Consider the following 16,040-nt stretch of genomic DNA (forward strand, 5'->3'; position numbering starts at 1 on the left):
ATCCCATCTGGTATAGGCAGCTAGGTGGTGCAGTGGGGTAGAGCGCCAGGCCCAGAGTCAGGAAATTGTTGTTCAGTCATTTCAGTCCTGTCTGTCTCTTCCTGATTCCATTTGAGATTTTCCTCGCACAGATACTGGAATGGTTTGTTATTTCCTTCTCCAGTTCATTTTACAGATGAAGAAACTGACTCAGGGTCACACAGCTAGTGAATGTCTAACTAAGGGCAGATTTGAACCCAGAAAGATGAGTCTTCCTGATTTAAGGCTTGTTAACTCTGTTCACTGGGCCACATAGTTGTCCAGGAGTCAGGAGGAACTGATTTGGCCTCAGACATTAGTTGCATAATCCTGGACAAGTAGTCACTTAACCCCTTTTGCCTCAGTTTCCTCATCAGTAAAAGAAGCTGGAGAAGGAAATGGCAAGCTACTCTATTATCTCTGCCAAGAAAACCCCAAATGGAATCAAGAGTCAGACACAGTTGAAACAACTGAACAACATCATGTCTTATCATTGTTATATTGTTTCCTGGTTATAATACTTCTTGACAAAATTTTTATTAGGTGCTAATTGTGTTCTGGGCACTATGCTAGGAGAAGGGGCTACAAGTACATAGAATGAAGTAATTCCTGCTTATAATATGCTTACATATACTGAAGAGAGGTAGAAGTACATGTATATGTATACACATAAGTGTGTGTGTATATATACATATATATATATATATAGCATAAATATAAAGTCAATAAATAAAACTTCTGTAAAGTAGCTATTTATAGCATAGTTTGGAGGGAAGGGTACATACAGTTGGGAAGATCAGGAAAGATGAACTGGGATCTTTTTGCTGAGGTAGAAGTTAGGAGGGAAATGTGTTCACAGATATGAAGGAAGGCTCAGTGGAAAGGCATAGGGAGAAGGTATAGGAATGTTTTCTGTGAGGAATAGAGTGTGGGAAGGAGAAAGATAGTTTGGAACTGCTTGTACAGCACTAGGAGTTTGTTTTATCCTAGAGGCAATAGAAAGCCACTGGAATTCATGATAAAGGACTCATGGTCAAAAACTGCTTAAAGAAACTATTCATACACCTTGACCCTCCATTTATGTATGTATACCACAAATGTCAAAGAGAAAAAGAAAGATTCCACATTCAAGCATTATCTTAGGCCTTATAGTTATGAGCTTGCATCTTGCTGGTTCAGATCTGGACTTGAGATTTCATTGGGGAAACACCCATCTCTCCCAACTGAGATTTTCCTAACTCTGATGATAGGTCTCTATCTGTCATACTCTTCTGCCTTCCTACAAGGTTGGTTGCATAGGGTTGTAAAAGTTGTCATAATTTGTACCCTAATGAATTGACCATTTATAAAATTTCCCACTGAGAAATTGTTCTCTGCAAATCTTTGCTTCTATTCTTAGTAATTTCATTTATTATAAAATGTTGGTCACTATGTTAATTGGCTTTCCTTTAAGTGGTCTACTTCTGGTGTCAGTTATATTTGGATAACTAAGACCTCCTCGTGTCTCAAATACCTAGCAACTTTTTATGATTGTCTCCACCAAAAGAACAACAGCTGAAATGAAGTGAATGCCCCTCAGGTGAAAAAATTACTTAACAGATTATGGTAAAGGAATGTAATTGAATATTATGCCAGAAGAAATGACAAATGAGAAATTTGGGAAAAGGAAGGCTTTTAAAATTAATACAAAGGGGAAAAAGCAGATCCAGGAGAATAATATGCATGATATTGAGTTTACTATAATGTAAAAGAAAACAGCACTTTATGATCTCAGATTAAATGTAGTGCCTAAAAGTGGATTCAGGGGAGAAATTAGATGAGGTTTACCTTTGTCTGCCTTCAGTAGAGAAGTGATGGGTTGCATCTACGGAATGTTTTATATACTGTGAAACAAGTTTGATTTCTTGGTTGGTTTTGCTTAACTATTTACTTTGTAATGAGAGTGATGAATCAGGAAATAACAGTGGCAAAAAACAAAAGGCATCAATAAAACTTGAAAATGGGACGACCCACAATTATTCAAGGGAGGAAGGTAGTGTGATGGTACAATGGGTAAAGGGCTAGATTTGGAGTCAAAGGACCTGGGTTACAATCCTGATTTTGCCATTTATTTACCTGTGTCCCCCTTAGGCAAGCCCTTGAACTTCTCAGGCTCTTAGTTTTCTCAGCTGAAACGAGAATGAGGTGCCCCCATAGTACCTTTTGATTTTAAACATATGATCCTGTAATTCTCTTATCTATTGTACTAAAGCCCCGGGGAATTAGTCAGCTTGGAGAAGAGCTGAGAATTGAAGTTTTTTGGTATTTTTTTTAAATAATGGCATTAAAATGATTTTATAATATTAATTTTAAAAAACTTGGCTTTTTGGAATCTTAATTTTCTGAGACCTTTGCCAGCTATGTGGTTTTTTTTTTACCTGAATTGTATAGTCCAGCTTTGTTTCCTCATTTAAAAAAATAAAGGTGCAGAAACTTACACGTATTTCTCAGTCTCATTAAATATCTTACGAAGGTAGCTGGAAGGTGCCTTAGCTGGAATTTTATGTTTCTTTTCCATTTTTTTTAAGTTATTTTATGCAGATGAAATCTAATGTTGACAATGAAAAATTTAGTATTAAAGAAAGCATAGATAAAATGTTAAAATTAAGAACATATCCAAATATGTGAAGGCTGGGTCAGAACAGCTGGACTATGCTTGTATAAAATAATGATGATAACTAATCTTTGTGTAAAATAATGTTAACTGAGTGATACTCAACCTAATGCTATTATTCTTAGGAATGATGATTGCCTTACAGCTTTATACTGTTTTCCTTGATCCTGTGCATGCATTTGCAGGATAGTTGTCTTTTGTTGTTGTTGTTGTTGTTGTTGTTTTGGTCTAGGCAATGGGGTTAAGTGACTTGCCCAGGGTCACACAGCTAGAAGTGTTATGTGTCTGAGGCTGGATTTGAACTCACGTCCTCTTGAATCCAGGTCTGGTGCTCTATCCACTGCGCCACATAGCTGCCCCTATTTGTCATTTTAATAGAGGCACAAAATTAACTCAACTTTTTCCCCTCTGTAACTGAACTTTCCACATGGTTCATTTGAAGTCGGACAACTTCACAACTCTCCCACTTACTCCCATTGCAGCCTTTGAGCATTTGAGGAGACTTTTCTGGGCTTCAGGTATCCTCAACTGTAAAATTAGGGGATTGGATTAAATGGGGCTCTAAAGCCCCTTTCAGTGCTAAATCTGAACTGATGAGCCTATGAACTTGTATTAGCTACTACCTTGGTATCACTACAGTGCTCTGAGTGGCAGTGTGATGTCATGGATGAAGTGTTGCACTATTTCACTCCTCTACTCCATCGTCTCTCTATTTCTTCTTTGTATCAAAATCTACTGTTTGCTTTTTAAAAGCTTTTTACAACCTGACCCAATTCTCCACCTCCACCCAATTACCTTCAGGATCAAATATAAAATATCCTATTTAGCTTTTAAAGTTTTTACAACCTGACTCCTATTTTTCTTACTCTTGTGTCTTATCCTTAACTCTCCTCTGCATACCCTGTGGTCTAGTAACATTGGTCTTTTTGCTATTCCTGGCACATGACACTCCATTACTTAACTTAATGTCTTTACCAGATAGCTTTTCCCTTCATATCTGAAATGCTACCCACCCCCATTCCCTAAACCTGGAATATTCTTCCACTTAGTAAATCTTCTGACTTCTTTGAAGAATTAACAAAAATCCCATCTTCTGTGATCATCTGTGAATGACTTAGCTATTCTCAGCGATGCAATAATCCAAGACAACTCAGAAGGACTTAGGTAAAAAATGCTATCTATCCCCAGAGAAAGAACTGATGATGTCTGATTACAAATCTTTATTTTTCTTGAGGTTTTGTTTTTGTCTATGTTTTCTTTCACAATATGACTATTATGGATGTGATTTGCATGACTACACATGTATAACCTATATCATGGTGGGGGAGAAGGAGGTAGAAAATTTGGAACTCAAAGTTTTAAAAACAGATGTTAAAAATTGTTTTTACATGTAACTGGGGAAAAATAAAATAATAAATAAAAGCTAAAAAAAAAAATCCCATCTTCTGCAAGGTATTACCTGCTTCATTCTCTTCTAACTCTGACCGCAGTGCTTATTCTCTGAGATTACCCTCTATCTATTCTATATCTCTATCTAGCTATCTATCTTTATCACGTATAGATAGTTATTTAAATGTTATATCCCCTATTTAAGTGTGAGCTTAAGTGTGGAGGATGGAGACAGGGGACTGTCTCCAACACTTAGCACGTAATAAGCACTTAATAAATCCTTGTTGAAGATTTCTTTAGGCCCCATTTGAGGAAACTAAAAAGTGATGAGGGTTAGACAAAGTGATCTAAGGCCCTTTATTATTCTTTATAATCCTATGAACCCTTTTAACCAGCCATTGATGCTGCATCTGGTAATACTCTCTATGTTGTATATTTCTTTCATGTAGGAACTTGTGTAAATATTCAAAGGTAATCAGATAAGAAATTTCAAAAATTTTCTTTCTGAGATGAAATTGATGTAAATCAGTTGGAAAAAACCAAATAAAATAGATAAAATAAAAAACATTTGCCTTTGCCTTTTTTTTGTATCCCCAGTGCCTGGAACATACTAACTGCTTGTTGAATGATTGACTTAACAAGACAGTTTACATACAGAATCATAATACCCTAGATTTCAAACTGAACAAGAGCTTTCTATTCTAAGTCTTTCATTTTTGCAATTCAGGAAACTTAGAATCAGAAATCTTAAGTGTCTATCAATGTGCCCTAGGTTACATAGATATTAAGAGTATCAGACCAACATTCAAATTTAGATCTTTTGACTCTAAATCCAGTTCTCTCTACTGCACCACCCTGTTTCCCCTTGAATTATAGGTAATTCATATAAGCAGGAAGATAGTTATTCACTGTTGATATCCTAAGAAGGATTTTACCCTCTTACCCACTCCACTAGCCCCACCCACTTCACCCCCAATGGACTAATACTTTCATTGTATATATTTTTCCATGAATTTTCAAATGTTTGTTGATACTTTTATTTCCCTATTCATTAACTTTTATACCTGTAAATTGCATTGCAGTCACAACATTGTCGATCTGAAGCTGTTGGTACTAGTTCTGGTGACTTCTTAAAGACATATGTAAGACGAAACAAGATTGGAAGCTTCAGAACTTTGAAAGGGAACTCAATGGGCCTTAATATGTTGAGCAACAACAAGAAACTGAGGTATAGCACTTCCCAAATTGACATAGTAATTATCAGTTGTGTAGATGAATAACATCGAAAGCATTTGTTTAATTTCCTTTGGAGCATCATACATAGTATTTACCGTCTATATTCATCAAATCAAATTAATTTATCTTAAGAATAATCTTATGAATAAGACTCAATCCAAAAACTTTTTGACAAATCATTGTCACTTAATATTTAATGCTTGAACATTTATTATTTTAGTAAATGTTTGCAAATCTCCAAATGATGGGAAATTATAATGAGAATAGATCAAAAGCTAATTAGTTAAAACTGCTATGATGAACTGATTTAACTGGCACGTCAGTTCATCACAACTCCTATAAAAATGTTTAAGCTTTGAATTGTTAGAGCAAAAGTTCTCTACACTTAAGCTCTCTATACCTGGCTTTTAAGGGAAGAATTTGAGAAGAAAGGTAAGAGGTGTGGAATTGATCTGATTATAGAGCTGTCCTTGTTCTAGGTCTTGGGAATGAAGTGAATCAAAACTTGTATATACAGAAATTTCTTCATGGAATGCTGCAGTCTTACTGCTGAGTCTCAGCAAGCTGCCACTACTCTGATTTAGGTTCAGTATTGTCTCAGAATTTGTTCAAACTTAGGGTACTTAGGGTTTCCGTAAGATTTAAATCAAGGGACAGCTCTAAAGTATTCCAGAAAGGTCATTGGAGAAGGTAGTATGACATTGAATTCATTTATTACTGTATTTCAAAGTATTATAGGCCACATTTTGGTATTTTGTATTACGTTTTTTTCATAAATACAACTTATTTGCTCTGTTGAAACATTAGTTCTTGTTTTGCTGAATCTCTACAGTGAAAATGCAAAAAATATTTCACTATGTTCTGGAACCATAGTGCATGGTAGACGTTTTCATCATGCTAATGCGCAGATACCAGTAGTAAAAACTGCAGCACAAAGGTAAGGATTCCATTTTTTCTTTTTGTTTTTTTTTTTTTTTTCATATTTAGCAAACAATGTTTAATGACAGTCATTTCTTATTTTTCCTTTAAAAAGCACTCCTTTTCCTATGTGGAATGTCATTGTCTCATGTAAATGAATATGAATGTTTAGGAAAATAATGAAAATAAAACTTTGAATCTAAGCATTTTTATTTATATCTGCTTATAAAAAGGTTTAAGCTCTTGTGGAATAAACAGGAAAGAACACATGTTTTGTGATCAAAAAACTCTAAGATTCTTCAACAGAAAAAATGCACGTGCTTATATGCGAACTATTTTCATTGATGCTTTAAAGATGGAATTTTTAGTTTTTGTTTTCACATTTTTATGAGTTTCCTAGAAAGTAAATATTGGAAAGTGATCTTACAATTGGAAGGCAGAGATATTTGATATTCCTGTTCCTTTACAAATGTCTTAGATAAAATTTCTATGAAATGTTTTTAACATTCAAAAAATTTCTAATACTTTTAGATTTAGAATTTCCAAATTATGATGAAAATCTAAAATAATTTAATAATTGCCTACTTTATATATGTGGATAATGTAAGTCTTGTCTATTAAACCACAATTCAGCATTCTGTAATAGTCTTTATGAAAATGGAGACTATAACAAGATCTGATTTCATTTTTTCATTTTTTTTAATAGCTATGATAATTTCCTTTAATCAAAATTATTTGCTGTTTCCACAGAGATTCCCTTTAGACATGGTAAATATAACTAAAGTATGAGCTCTATGTTCCTTATATTTATGAGTACTTATGTATTTGTTTTGAAAATGTAATAAAATTATACCACATTAGGCTAACATGGTTTTGATTGATATGGTAAATTATCGTGCATTTTAGCACTTAAAATAGACCAATTTTGTTGTTCTCATTGATCTTGAAAATACAATTTGAACCTTGGAAACCGAAGTTGAGATAGAAAGGAATGTTTTGAGTTGATCATTAAGGATTTTCAAAGGTATCTGTTTAAAGATGTAAGATGTTTCCTTTTTCAATTTAATCAGAAGTCCTTAATGTCTTTTACTATATTCCAGAATATTTAGATAATTTTATCTCATTTTATCAAAATTTGGGAAATTAGGTTTATTATGGGTCATGGTCTTCATTAAGTCAGGTGAAATTTAATACTCTTAGTGATAGTCTTTCAGAAATACTTGTATCTTTCAAAAACACATTTTTTTTTGAGTCCTGGAATTATGCTTCCTCATGATCACTATTGAGATTAGCTTGGCTTACAAAGGAAAGGTCACCAGATAACTGCCTGGCTTTTAGAATCCATCCTTTTGTCATTTCTGAAAAGGATGGCTTCAATTGAATAATTCCTTTTCTTTTTCTTTTCGTTCCAGTTGCACTGGATAGTATCCACTTTGTGGATTACATGTGGTAAATTGTAATTATTAGGTTTCTTTATATGTGCCATCTAGCATATTTCTATTACGTTACCTTTTAGAGGGAAATGTAAATTTATTTTAATATTTGCCTCAATAATTACATCAAGGATCTGTGATTTTGTCAATGGAGTACCAAGGCAGATTGGAACCCTTCTATAATTTAATAGATTTGACAATTATCTATGCCACTGTATCTTAATACCTCTAGCCTACTCCCATCACTTCCCCTCTCCCTTCCCCTCCTCCCCCCTGCCCCTTGAATTAAACTGCATGGAAAAGAAAAAAAAAAACCTGACATGGTAAATGAAAATATTTCAGAAGGAAATCACTTTTTAAATTTAAAAATAAAAAAGAAATTAGCACTGACAGATGCAAGGCATCATTTTCTTGAACTTAGGATTTATTTCTACCTCATGATAAGCATTTCAGGTGTCTACTTTGGCAATTATGTTTCTAAAAATGTCTAACTTAAGGTTCCAGGGCAGGGTCTGAGGAGGCTTTTCCGTTGTTATAAGGTCCTGTGCCAAGACTGTTGGTAGCTGGCACAAATTGATCCCCATTGCATAATATCTAGTGTAGGAATAGCAAGCACTTAAGTCTTTAAGGATGTGTTCAGGAGATTCTTTTCCCTTCCTAAATCACTTTGAACTGTCATTCAAAGGAGATGTCTATAACATCTCCTTTTTACCCGTGTTTATCCCTAGTTTTTCATAATTCACTTGCTCAACCTCTCTCTTTGGGGCAAATGATACAATCTGACTTTTAAGATACCATTTCTTCTGTGTTTTTCAGCCATTAAGACAAAACTCAGAAAAGTGCCAACAGCGTGATTTTCATATTAAGTAGATACAAAGGCACTTGTTTATCTCAGAGAGATTAATGAGATAAACATGTTGATGAAAAAGCAACTTGGACATAAATTTTAGTAACTTTTAAAAAAATTCAAACCCCTTCCCCTTTAAAAAAATTTCATAATGCTAATTTTATTTATCTTCAAAATAGTTTGTTAAGCATACACATACATCTAGATTGGTTATGGTAACGGGGAATAAGAGTAGGGATAGCACGGAAAATGGATTTTTGAGATTATTTTTAATTATTATGTTTAAGTCTTTCCATTGCTAATTTTTCAATACTGAGTTGAGGTGATGCAGAAGAGAAAGATGGCGTATAACTATATGTTGGATGGGGAGAAAATGTAGTGGTATCATTTGGCTTACAAAGGAAAGGTCACTGAATAACTGCCTGGCTTTTAGAATCCATCCTTTTGTCATTTTGGAAAAGGATGGCTTCAATTGAATAATTCCTTTTCTTTTTGTTGTTACAAACAATATTATTTCTTCATAGTACTGCTAAGAATGAAATAATATCCACTAGAATCATATTCTGTTTGTTTTGATTCAGGTTATAGAATCTGTTAAATTCTTAGTGGGTTTAAAATTTTTTTATTTTTTAAAACATGCTAACACTAAAAACATCCTTAGGAAATCTTATTTTAGTAATAGTTCGTGCTTGGTTTTCTTTTCACTATTTAGTATGCAAGCTCCTTGAGGACAGTAACCTTAAGGTAACATTTTTTAAAAATTCCCATTCTCGCACCATGGCGTAAAAGCCTTTGTTCTCTGTGGTAAGAAGTTAAAGAAAATAAAAATAAATATACACCATTTTGGGTGCTTTCCTCCTTCTTTGGGAGGAACAGGAAGACGATTTCATACTTCTTCCCATATAGCTGCACAGGTGAGTACAGGAACATAATAGTAATAGCCTATATATTTGCTATTTGTTTCCAACTTCCCAGATGTAGAAACTAAGACAATTTGTGTGTATAAAAAGATTAGAGAGCTGGTCTTGGATATAGGGAGCCTTGATTTCAAGTCTTCCTCTGACAGACACTGGCTTTGTGATGTGGCATAATCACTTAACCGCTCAGTTCCCTTACTTTTCTTTTTGTATCCCCAGCATTTAGCACAGTGCTTTGCAGACAGTAAGCTTAATACTTCATTCATTCATTCCCTAGGCAACTTTTTAAGAATAGAGAAAGTTCCTTTTTGGTAGCTCCCTACAATGATAAAATCACAGTTCCAGTAAAAATAATAAATTTTGCTAATGCTATTTACTCTTGGCCCATGTTTTGCCTTCTTAAAAGTTAAAAGAAGTCAGATTTTTAGGTTGATTTTAATGGAAATTAATGTTTTTCCCTTAGAAACAAACATCTATCATAATTTTTCTATATGTATGTATTCCTTTTAATAGTTAACTATGTAAAAATAGAATTCACTCAATCTCTTTCATTCTCTTTTAACTTTATTCTCTATATTTGAACCATTACTTTAAATGACTCTAGGAATTAGTGTCAAGTTGATAAATTTGATTTTAAAAAGCTTTTTAACTGTGATTTTCTTTGAAGGAACTTTTGAGAAGTCAATTACAGGAAGTTTTTTCTAATAGAAGGAGTAATACATCATATATGTACAATACATATACACATACATATACACATATATACTTATGTGCCGGATTCAGATTTTGTGGCTTTTATTGGTTTACTTCTATTCTAGAAATATTCTTATACATGGTCAAACAAATATTCATCATTCATTATATGTGATTGTAGATTCAAAGTCTGCTTTTGATTCAGCAGCAAGGGATAATTTTGCTGCTGCACAAAAGCAACTATAAAACTTTAAAAACTCTTCTAAAATAGCATATAAGTGATTTAAGATTTGAAGGTTAAACAAATATTTTTCATATCATTGTAGTTCTTTCTTCCAATAATATGAACCAAGGAAGATTATTTAAACAACATTAGTAGATTTAAATTGCTTGTTGACTTTAAATTCAGCACTTTGGATTTAATATGTGAACATTGACATGATTTTAAACTTGGCATATAACAAATATATAGTATCTTTATTTTTTTAAATGACCAGATGGTAATTTTTGCATTATTGACTATGATGACAAACACTACAATGATATACCAACAAGTGAGGTTTTACCTCTTACATCTTTTTCTTTTTCATGTTTTAAGCAATCTGGATCAAAAAGAAAGGTAAGCTTAATATTGATGAATTAGAACATGGGAATAGCAATAATATATAAACAAATTGATCATCTGGTTCTGGAAAAAACCATCTAAGTCAGGAGCCAGCATTATAACCTACACATTAATTATTAAAATGAAACAGTATAAACAACAGAACTTCAGTTTTGTGTAGTAGTATTTCATTATAATGCATGGAGACACATTTTCATGTACAGTCATTATATTTGTGGTGGTATAATTTTTCAGTATCAAGTCAGGTCTTAATTACATTGTATAATATAAAAACCTATTCTACTGCTATTCATTAGTAACATTAACGTGCTTTAGAGTATAAGGGAAAAAATCAAGTTAACATTATTCCTGAAAATACATTCTATACCTATACTCACCATTCCCCTAAAAGAGCAGAGTTCAGTAATTAGGGTTGATGTTATATCACATCATATTCTCTTTATTCATAATATCAGAAAGTTATTTTTGAAAGCAACAAAGAAAAGTGATGTAGTTCATAAAATGAAATATTGAATGTGGATGAACTAAGTTGGTTGGCATGCTTATCAATGCTTTACAGTATTAAGTGAACATTTTAAATTTTAGAGGTTTTTATTCTGTGTTTTAAAGGGAAGCTAAAATACCAGTTATATTTTTTAAAACTTTATTATTAAATGAATGATGCTAAATCACTCAGAGGGTGTAAGTATAAATGCATCCTGAGTATTAAGTTTCTGGAAAGAGGACAGTATAGAAAAAGACCATCAGAAGAAACTGCAGTTTATAATGTAATTTAATAATGTTGAAACATCTGTATCAAATGACCTTAAATTCAGTTCTTAAATATTTAATAATGTGCTTATTTCTTAAATATAAATTTTTGCCAAACCTTTCTGGGAAATTTTACCAAATATGTGTCATTTATCTTAAACAACCACTTCTAATACAAACTATTTGAGATTTTAGTGTGTTTTTATTTTCTAACTTAAAAGTGTTTATTTAAAAAATAAAATAACTCATTCTTTTCATGAAACAAAATTATATAAATTCACTGTACTTGCAGGCACAGATCTTATCCCTTTCTGGCTATTAATGGTTATATCAGATGAAATTTTGGACTCATTAAACTAAATATGAGCATTTATAAAATTACTTACATTTTTACTGGTGCAGGAGCAGCTACTGGGATAGGATTGTATTGGTTCTTAATCTTCTGCCGAGTTTTTTGTTTCTTTCATACCCTTTATTATTTTGAAATCAATTACTGAAGTGTTTTGCTAAGTCTTGTCCTGGGAAAAGTAAAAATCTTAAATTCAACATAGATCAGCAAATTATTGACTTTATTATAGAATAAAATGCTTTTTTGTCATTTTTTTCTACATTTTTGTATTTATTATTAGAATTTCTATGAAACTTTAGAATCATCTCCTTTTATTGATGTCTGGAGAATATTGAAAGATCTTTACTTCAAGCCATTTTTTCAAACATACGAGTTCATTTGGTTAAGAAGTAAAATCTCCAGATCTTTCGTCCTGTAACAACATCTTAGTTACTATCTATTTACAAACTTTTAAAATTGGAGTACTGTGAAGTAATACATTTTGTCAGATTTTCCTCCATTAAAAAAAAAAAAAAGCACGTTCTGATAAAATATGCTGTAAGTTTTACAAAACATTATAATTTCAGAGTAAAATTCTGGAGTTGACAAAGTTGTATATGCCTATATGAAAACCTTTCTTGAGAAAGTAGTTATGTCCAGAGTGATCCTAGGAAAAGTGGGATGTGAACCAATCAAATGGTGGGAAGATGGTTCTCATCTCACCCTCCACACAATAGCCAATCCTGTGGCTTGTATCTTTAACACCCACACCATACCCTTATCTCCCAACACTTCCTCACTTTGCCCTCTCCCTCCCTGCTGTGCAAACTCGACACTTTCCTTTCTTTTGAGACTATCTGGACTAGTTACTGGGTAAATACCAATAGATACCCACGTTTAATTTGGAGGTGAGACATAATGAGTCATAGTCTTAGATCTCATCTTTCCTCTATCTCCCAACTGCATCCTTCTTCCATACTTCCCTTTTACTTTACTTTGGAGGGGGTACTGTCATCCTTCTAACTAGATTTACAGCCGTAATGTCAACTTCCTCTTCTCTCACTCTCCTTCAACAGCTATTCAGTTGAGCAGTCTTACTGTTTTTGCCTCCACAACACCTTGCATCTTTCTCCTCTCTATTCAGACAGCTACCACCTTAGGTCAGATTCTCATCACCTGTACCAAATTAAAACCTCCTAATTGTTCTCCCAGCCTCAAGTCTCTATTCAACTGTAGTCTATCCTCTACATAACTGTTAAAGTAATTTCTATAAAGTGTAGGTGTGACCTCCTCACTCCTTTCCACTCAATAAACTCCCATGGCCACTTATTGACTCTGTGTTTAAGAATTATTTCATCTTCAGCTCATCCTTTTTGTTTGAGTTTCATACTGAATATACTGTCCTGCTTATATGTATGTAGTCTAATAGCAAGTGTATATAATTTATAAGTAAATATACACACATGGGTGCAGTGCTCAAAAGTTTTTACTGATAGGAAGGGGTTCATGGTTTAAAAAAAAGTTTAGGGGCAGCTAAGTGGCACAGTGGATAGAGCACTGGCCCTGAAGTCAGGAGGACCTGAGTTCAAATCCAGCCTTAGACCAAACACTTGACACTTACTAGCTGTGTCACCCTGGGCAAGTCACTTAACCCCAATTGCCTAAAAAAAAAGTTCGGAGAACACTGCTTTAAAAAATCCCGTATCTAGTAATTTATGACCGTTCATTGAATTAACTAAGACGTTTTCAAACTCAGCTGTATTGATAAACCCAGTTTGAAATCTAAAGCATTGGATATACCTGGAAATCAAAAATATTTAAATAATTTGGTATTAGAGCCACTTGACTTTTTTTCTTTTTTTTTTTTAGAATGAAGAATCTTTTATGGTTGCTCGTTATTAAATAATGATTATTGAATTCTGCTTCTTGACCATTAGGTTTTTGTTACCTGTTCAAAGAGTTTCAATTTTTTGAGAGGGTTGAGCCCAGCCTCTGCCTCATTTTGAAAGTTATTCTGATTTTTAGGTTACCTTAACAGGATGAGGCAATAGGTGAAAGAAATTAGAATTTAGAAATGTAGTATTATCTTATTGTCTATGAATTTATAAATATGGGTGGGGGGAGATTTGATTCCTTATTTATCCCTAGTCTAACTAAAAATCATAACTTTAATACAAATTGTTATACTTCCAGTTTAACCTGAACTCTTTCTTTGAAACAAATGAAATGATTTTCTGTCCTTTTTTTTTTAATTGGGACAACATTGCCCGACAAGGTGGCATCTACAATATTTACCCAAAAAAATGAAAGTGAATTCAAGTTGTATATGTATGAGGGGAAATTTTTTTAAGCCCCTCGAGATAAGTGTTTAATAAGTACCTGTTTAACATCAACTGTATGTGGGGTTTTATATTAGATATGGAATTGGTAAAGAATTTTCTTCAGGGTAGTTTGCAATCTAGTTAAGAAGTAACATGTATAAACACTCATAATGTGTGAGTGGACTATGTTCCATAGGTTTGTATTTATAATTCAAAATAGAGAGTGTCCCAAAAGATTTTTGGAACACATCCTGTATGTACCAGTAAAAATAGTGATTAGGATCACAAGTTCCTACAAAAGTCTTTTTAACTCATAATGTAATTGAAATGCTAGCCGAACTAATCTATAGTAGACTATCATTTATAAAAGTTTTTAACTGAGAAATGGTACAGAGTTCACTCCAGAAACATATCTTTACCACCACCATCTTCACACTTTCTCTCTCACAAAAGACTTCTCCAGATCTGCCTAAAAGATGGTACCTCATCTGATATGACAGCTATTTCTTAGGGTCACTTATTCCTAGTGTTCTAAATTATGAAATAAAAAACACATTTACTCCAGTGATAGGATAGGAACTTCAGCTTCTCATAACCTACTTTTATGTGTGGGTCATTCATAAATGAATGTTTATAAATTAGTACCATAAGCACAATTAACGATATAGAGAATAATACAAGTACAAGAGTAGTACATTTTATTTTTTTTAATGTTAGAAGAATTAAGAATGTTCTTAGCATGAGGAGGCAGGATTTGATTTGTGGTAAATTTCAGATAGGTAGAGAGAATGAATGAATGAATTAAAAGCATTTACTAATTATTTACTATGTGCCAAGCACTATGCTAAGGGCTAGGGATACAAGTAGAAAATCAAGACAGCCACTGCCTTCAAGGAGCTCTTACATTCTAGTATGGGTAGACAATTAGTTTTAAGGGATTGATGGTTAGGAAAGGGAGTTTTGGTTTGGGAAGTCACAGGGATAGTGAGTTGAGATGTAAAGGAGCCAGTTGACACTGGACTAACAAAAGCAGTATTTGTATTGATTTGGTTACTGTCCCAGAGAAAAAGATAGAATGTGACCTGGGGGTGTTAGACCATAGGGTGTATTGGAGAATATAGTAAGGAACTGGCCAGGGAGAATAGTCAAGTAGAATATGAAACCTGGGGGTTTGGGGGATTTGGCGCAAACTAGGTACAAGGTACCACGTGTCTTGGCACTACCTAATTCACTATTCAAGACAATACCACTTTTACAGCAGTAGTTTCAGAGATTAGTAGATCACTCAGGGCAAGGTCTCAGGGGTTCTGTGGTCCAGAGAGAGTCATGGCAGGGTTGCAAGTGAAAGAAATAATGAGGGTAGATGTCAGATGAGTTGTAAAGCATGGTCTGAAGTCTGAAGCCAGCTAAATCAAGTGAGCTATGTGCATTGACTGACTCACCAACAGAATACCACTGCCATAACTAAACAAAGTCATCCCGAGTACATTTAGGGATGAAATTATAGGCTCATAATCTATGCATGCATATGACACCAAACTTGGTACACGCAAATGCTGAAGTATGTGTACTGGTTTCTAGAATTTCTTCTGGTGCAAGTATTAGAAGCTGCTGCTAATTTATTATCTCAAAGATACAGAGTTGACAACATCCCCTGCATTCCCTATAAAACTCACAAGAAGAGAGATATCTTTTCAGATAGGTTGAAAATGGGAAAGTTCAACCTGTGCATTGGAAAATGAGATTAGTCCTAAGTGGGATTTGAAAGGGAAAGTATTAGATAAGGTTGAGAACAAGTTGTAGAGAACAGTAGCCATCTACAATTTTTGAGCAACCTAGTAGTCTTGTGCTTTGTGAATTGGTGGTGGGGAGATGGAAACTAGACTGGTTCAGAATTTCAGATAGTCTTGGT

General features: G+C 33.6%; 1 protein-coding gene across 2 annotated transcripts in view; it reads left to right on the forward strand.

The window, feature by feature from the left end:
* The window catches only part of SENP6 (SUMO specific peptidase 6), a 116,341-nt gene that overhangs the window by 47,486 nt on the left and 52,815 nt on the right, over positions 1–16,040 (forward strand). For both annotated transcript variants that reach the window (XM_027852919.1, XM_027852920.1), the window contains 2 exons: positions 5,143–5,288; positions 6,129–6,233. In XM_027852919.1, the coding sequence (XP_027708720.1) occupies positions 5,143–5,288; positions 6,129–6,233 (251 nt within the window). The remainder of the gene's footprint in view (positions 1–5,142; positions 5,289–6,128; positions 6,234–16,040) is intronic.

Source organism: Vombatus ursinus, unplaced genomic scaffold (assembly GCF_900497805.2).
Source record: "Vombatus ursinus unplaced genomic scaffold, bare-nosed wombat genome assembly UNPS02009835.1, whole genome shotgun sequence".
In the NCBI taxonomy this organism is placed as follows: domain Eukaryota; kingdom Metazoa; phylum Chordata; class Mammalia; order Diprotodontia; family Vombatidae; genus Vombatus; species Vombatus ursinus.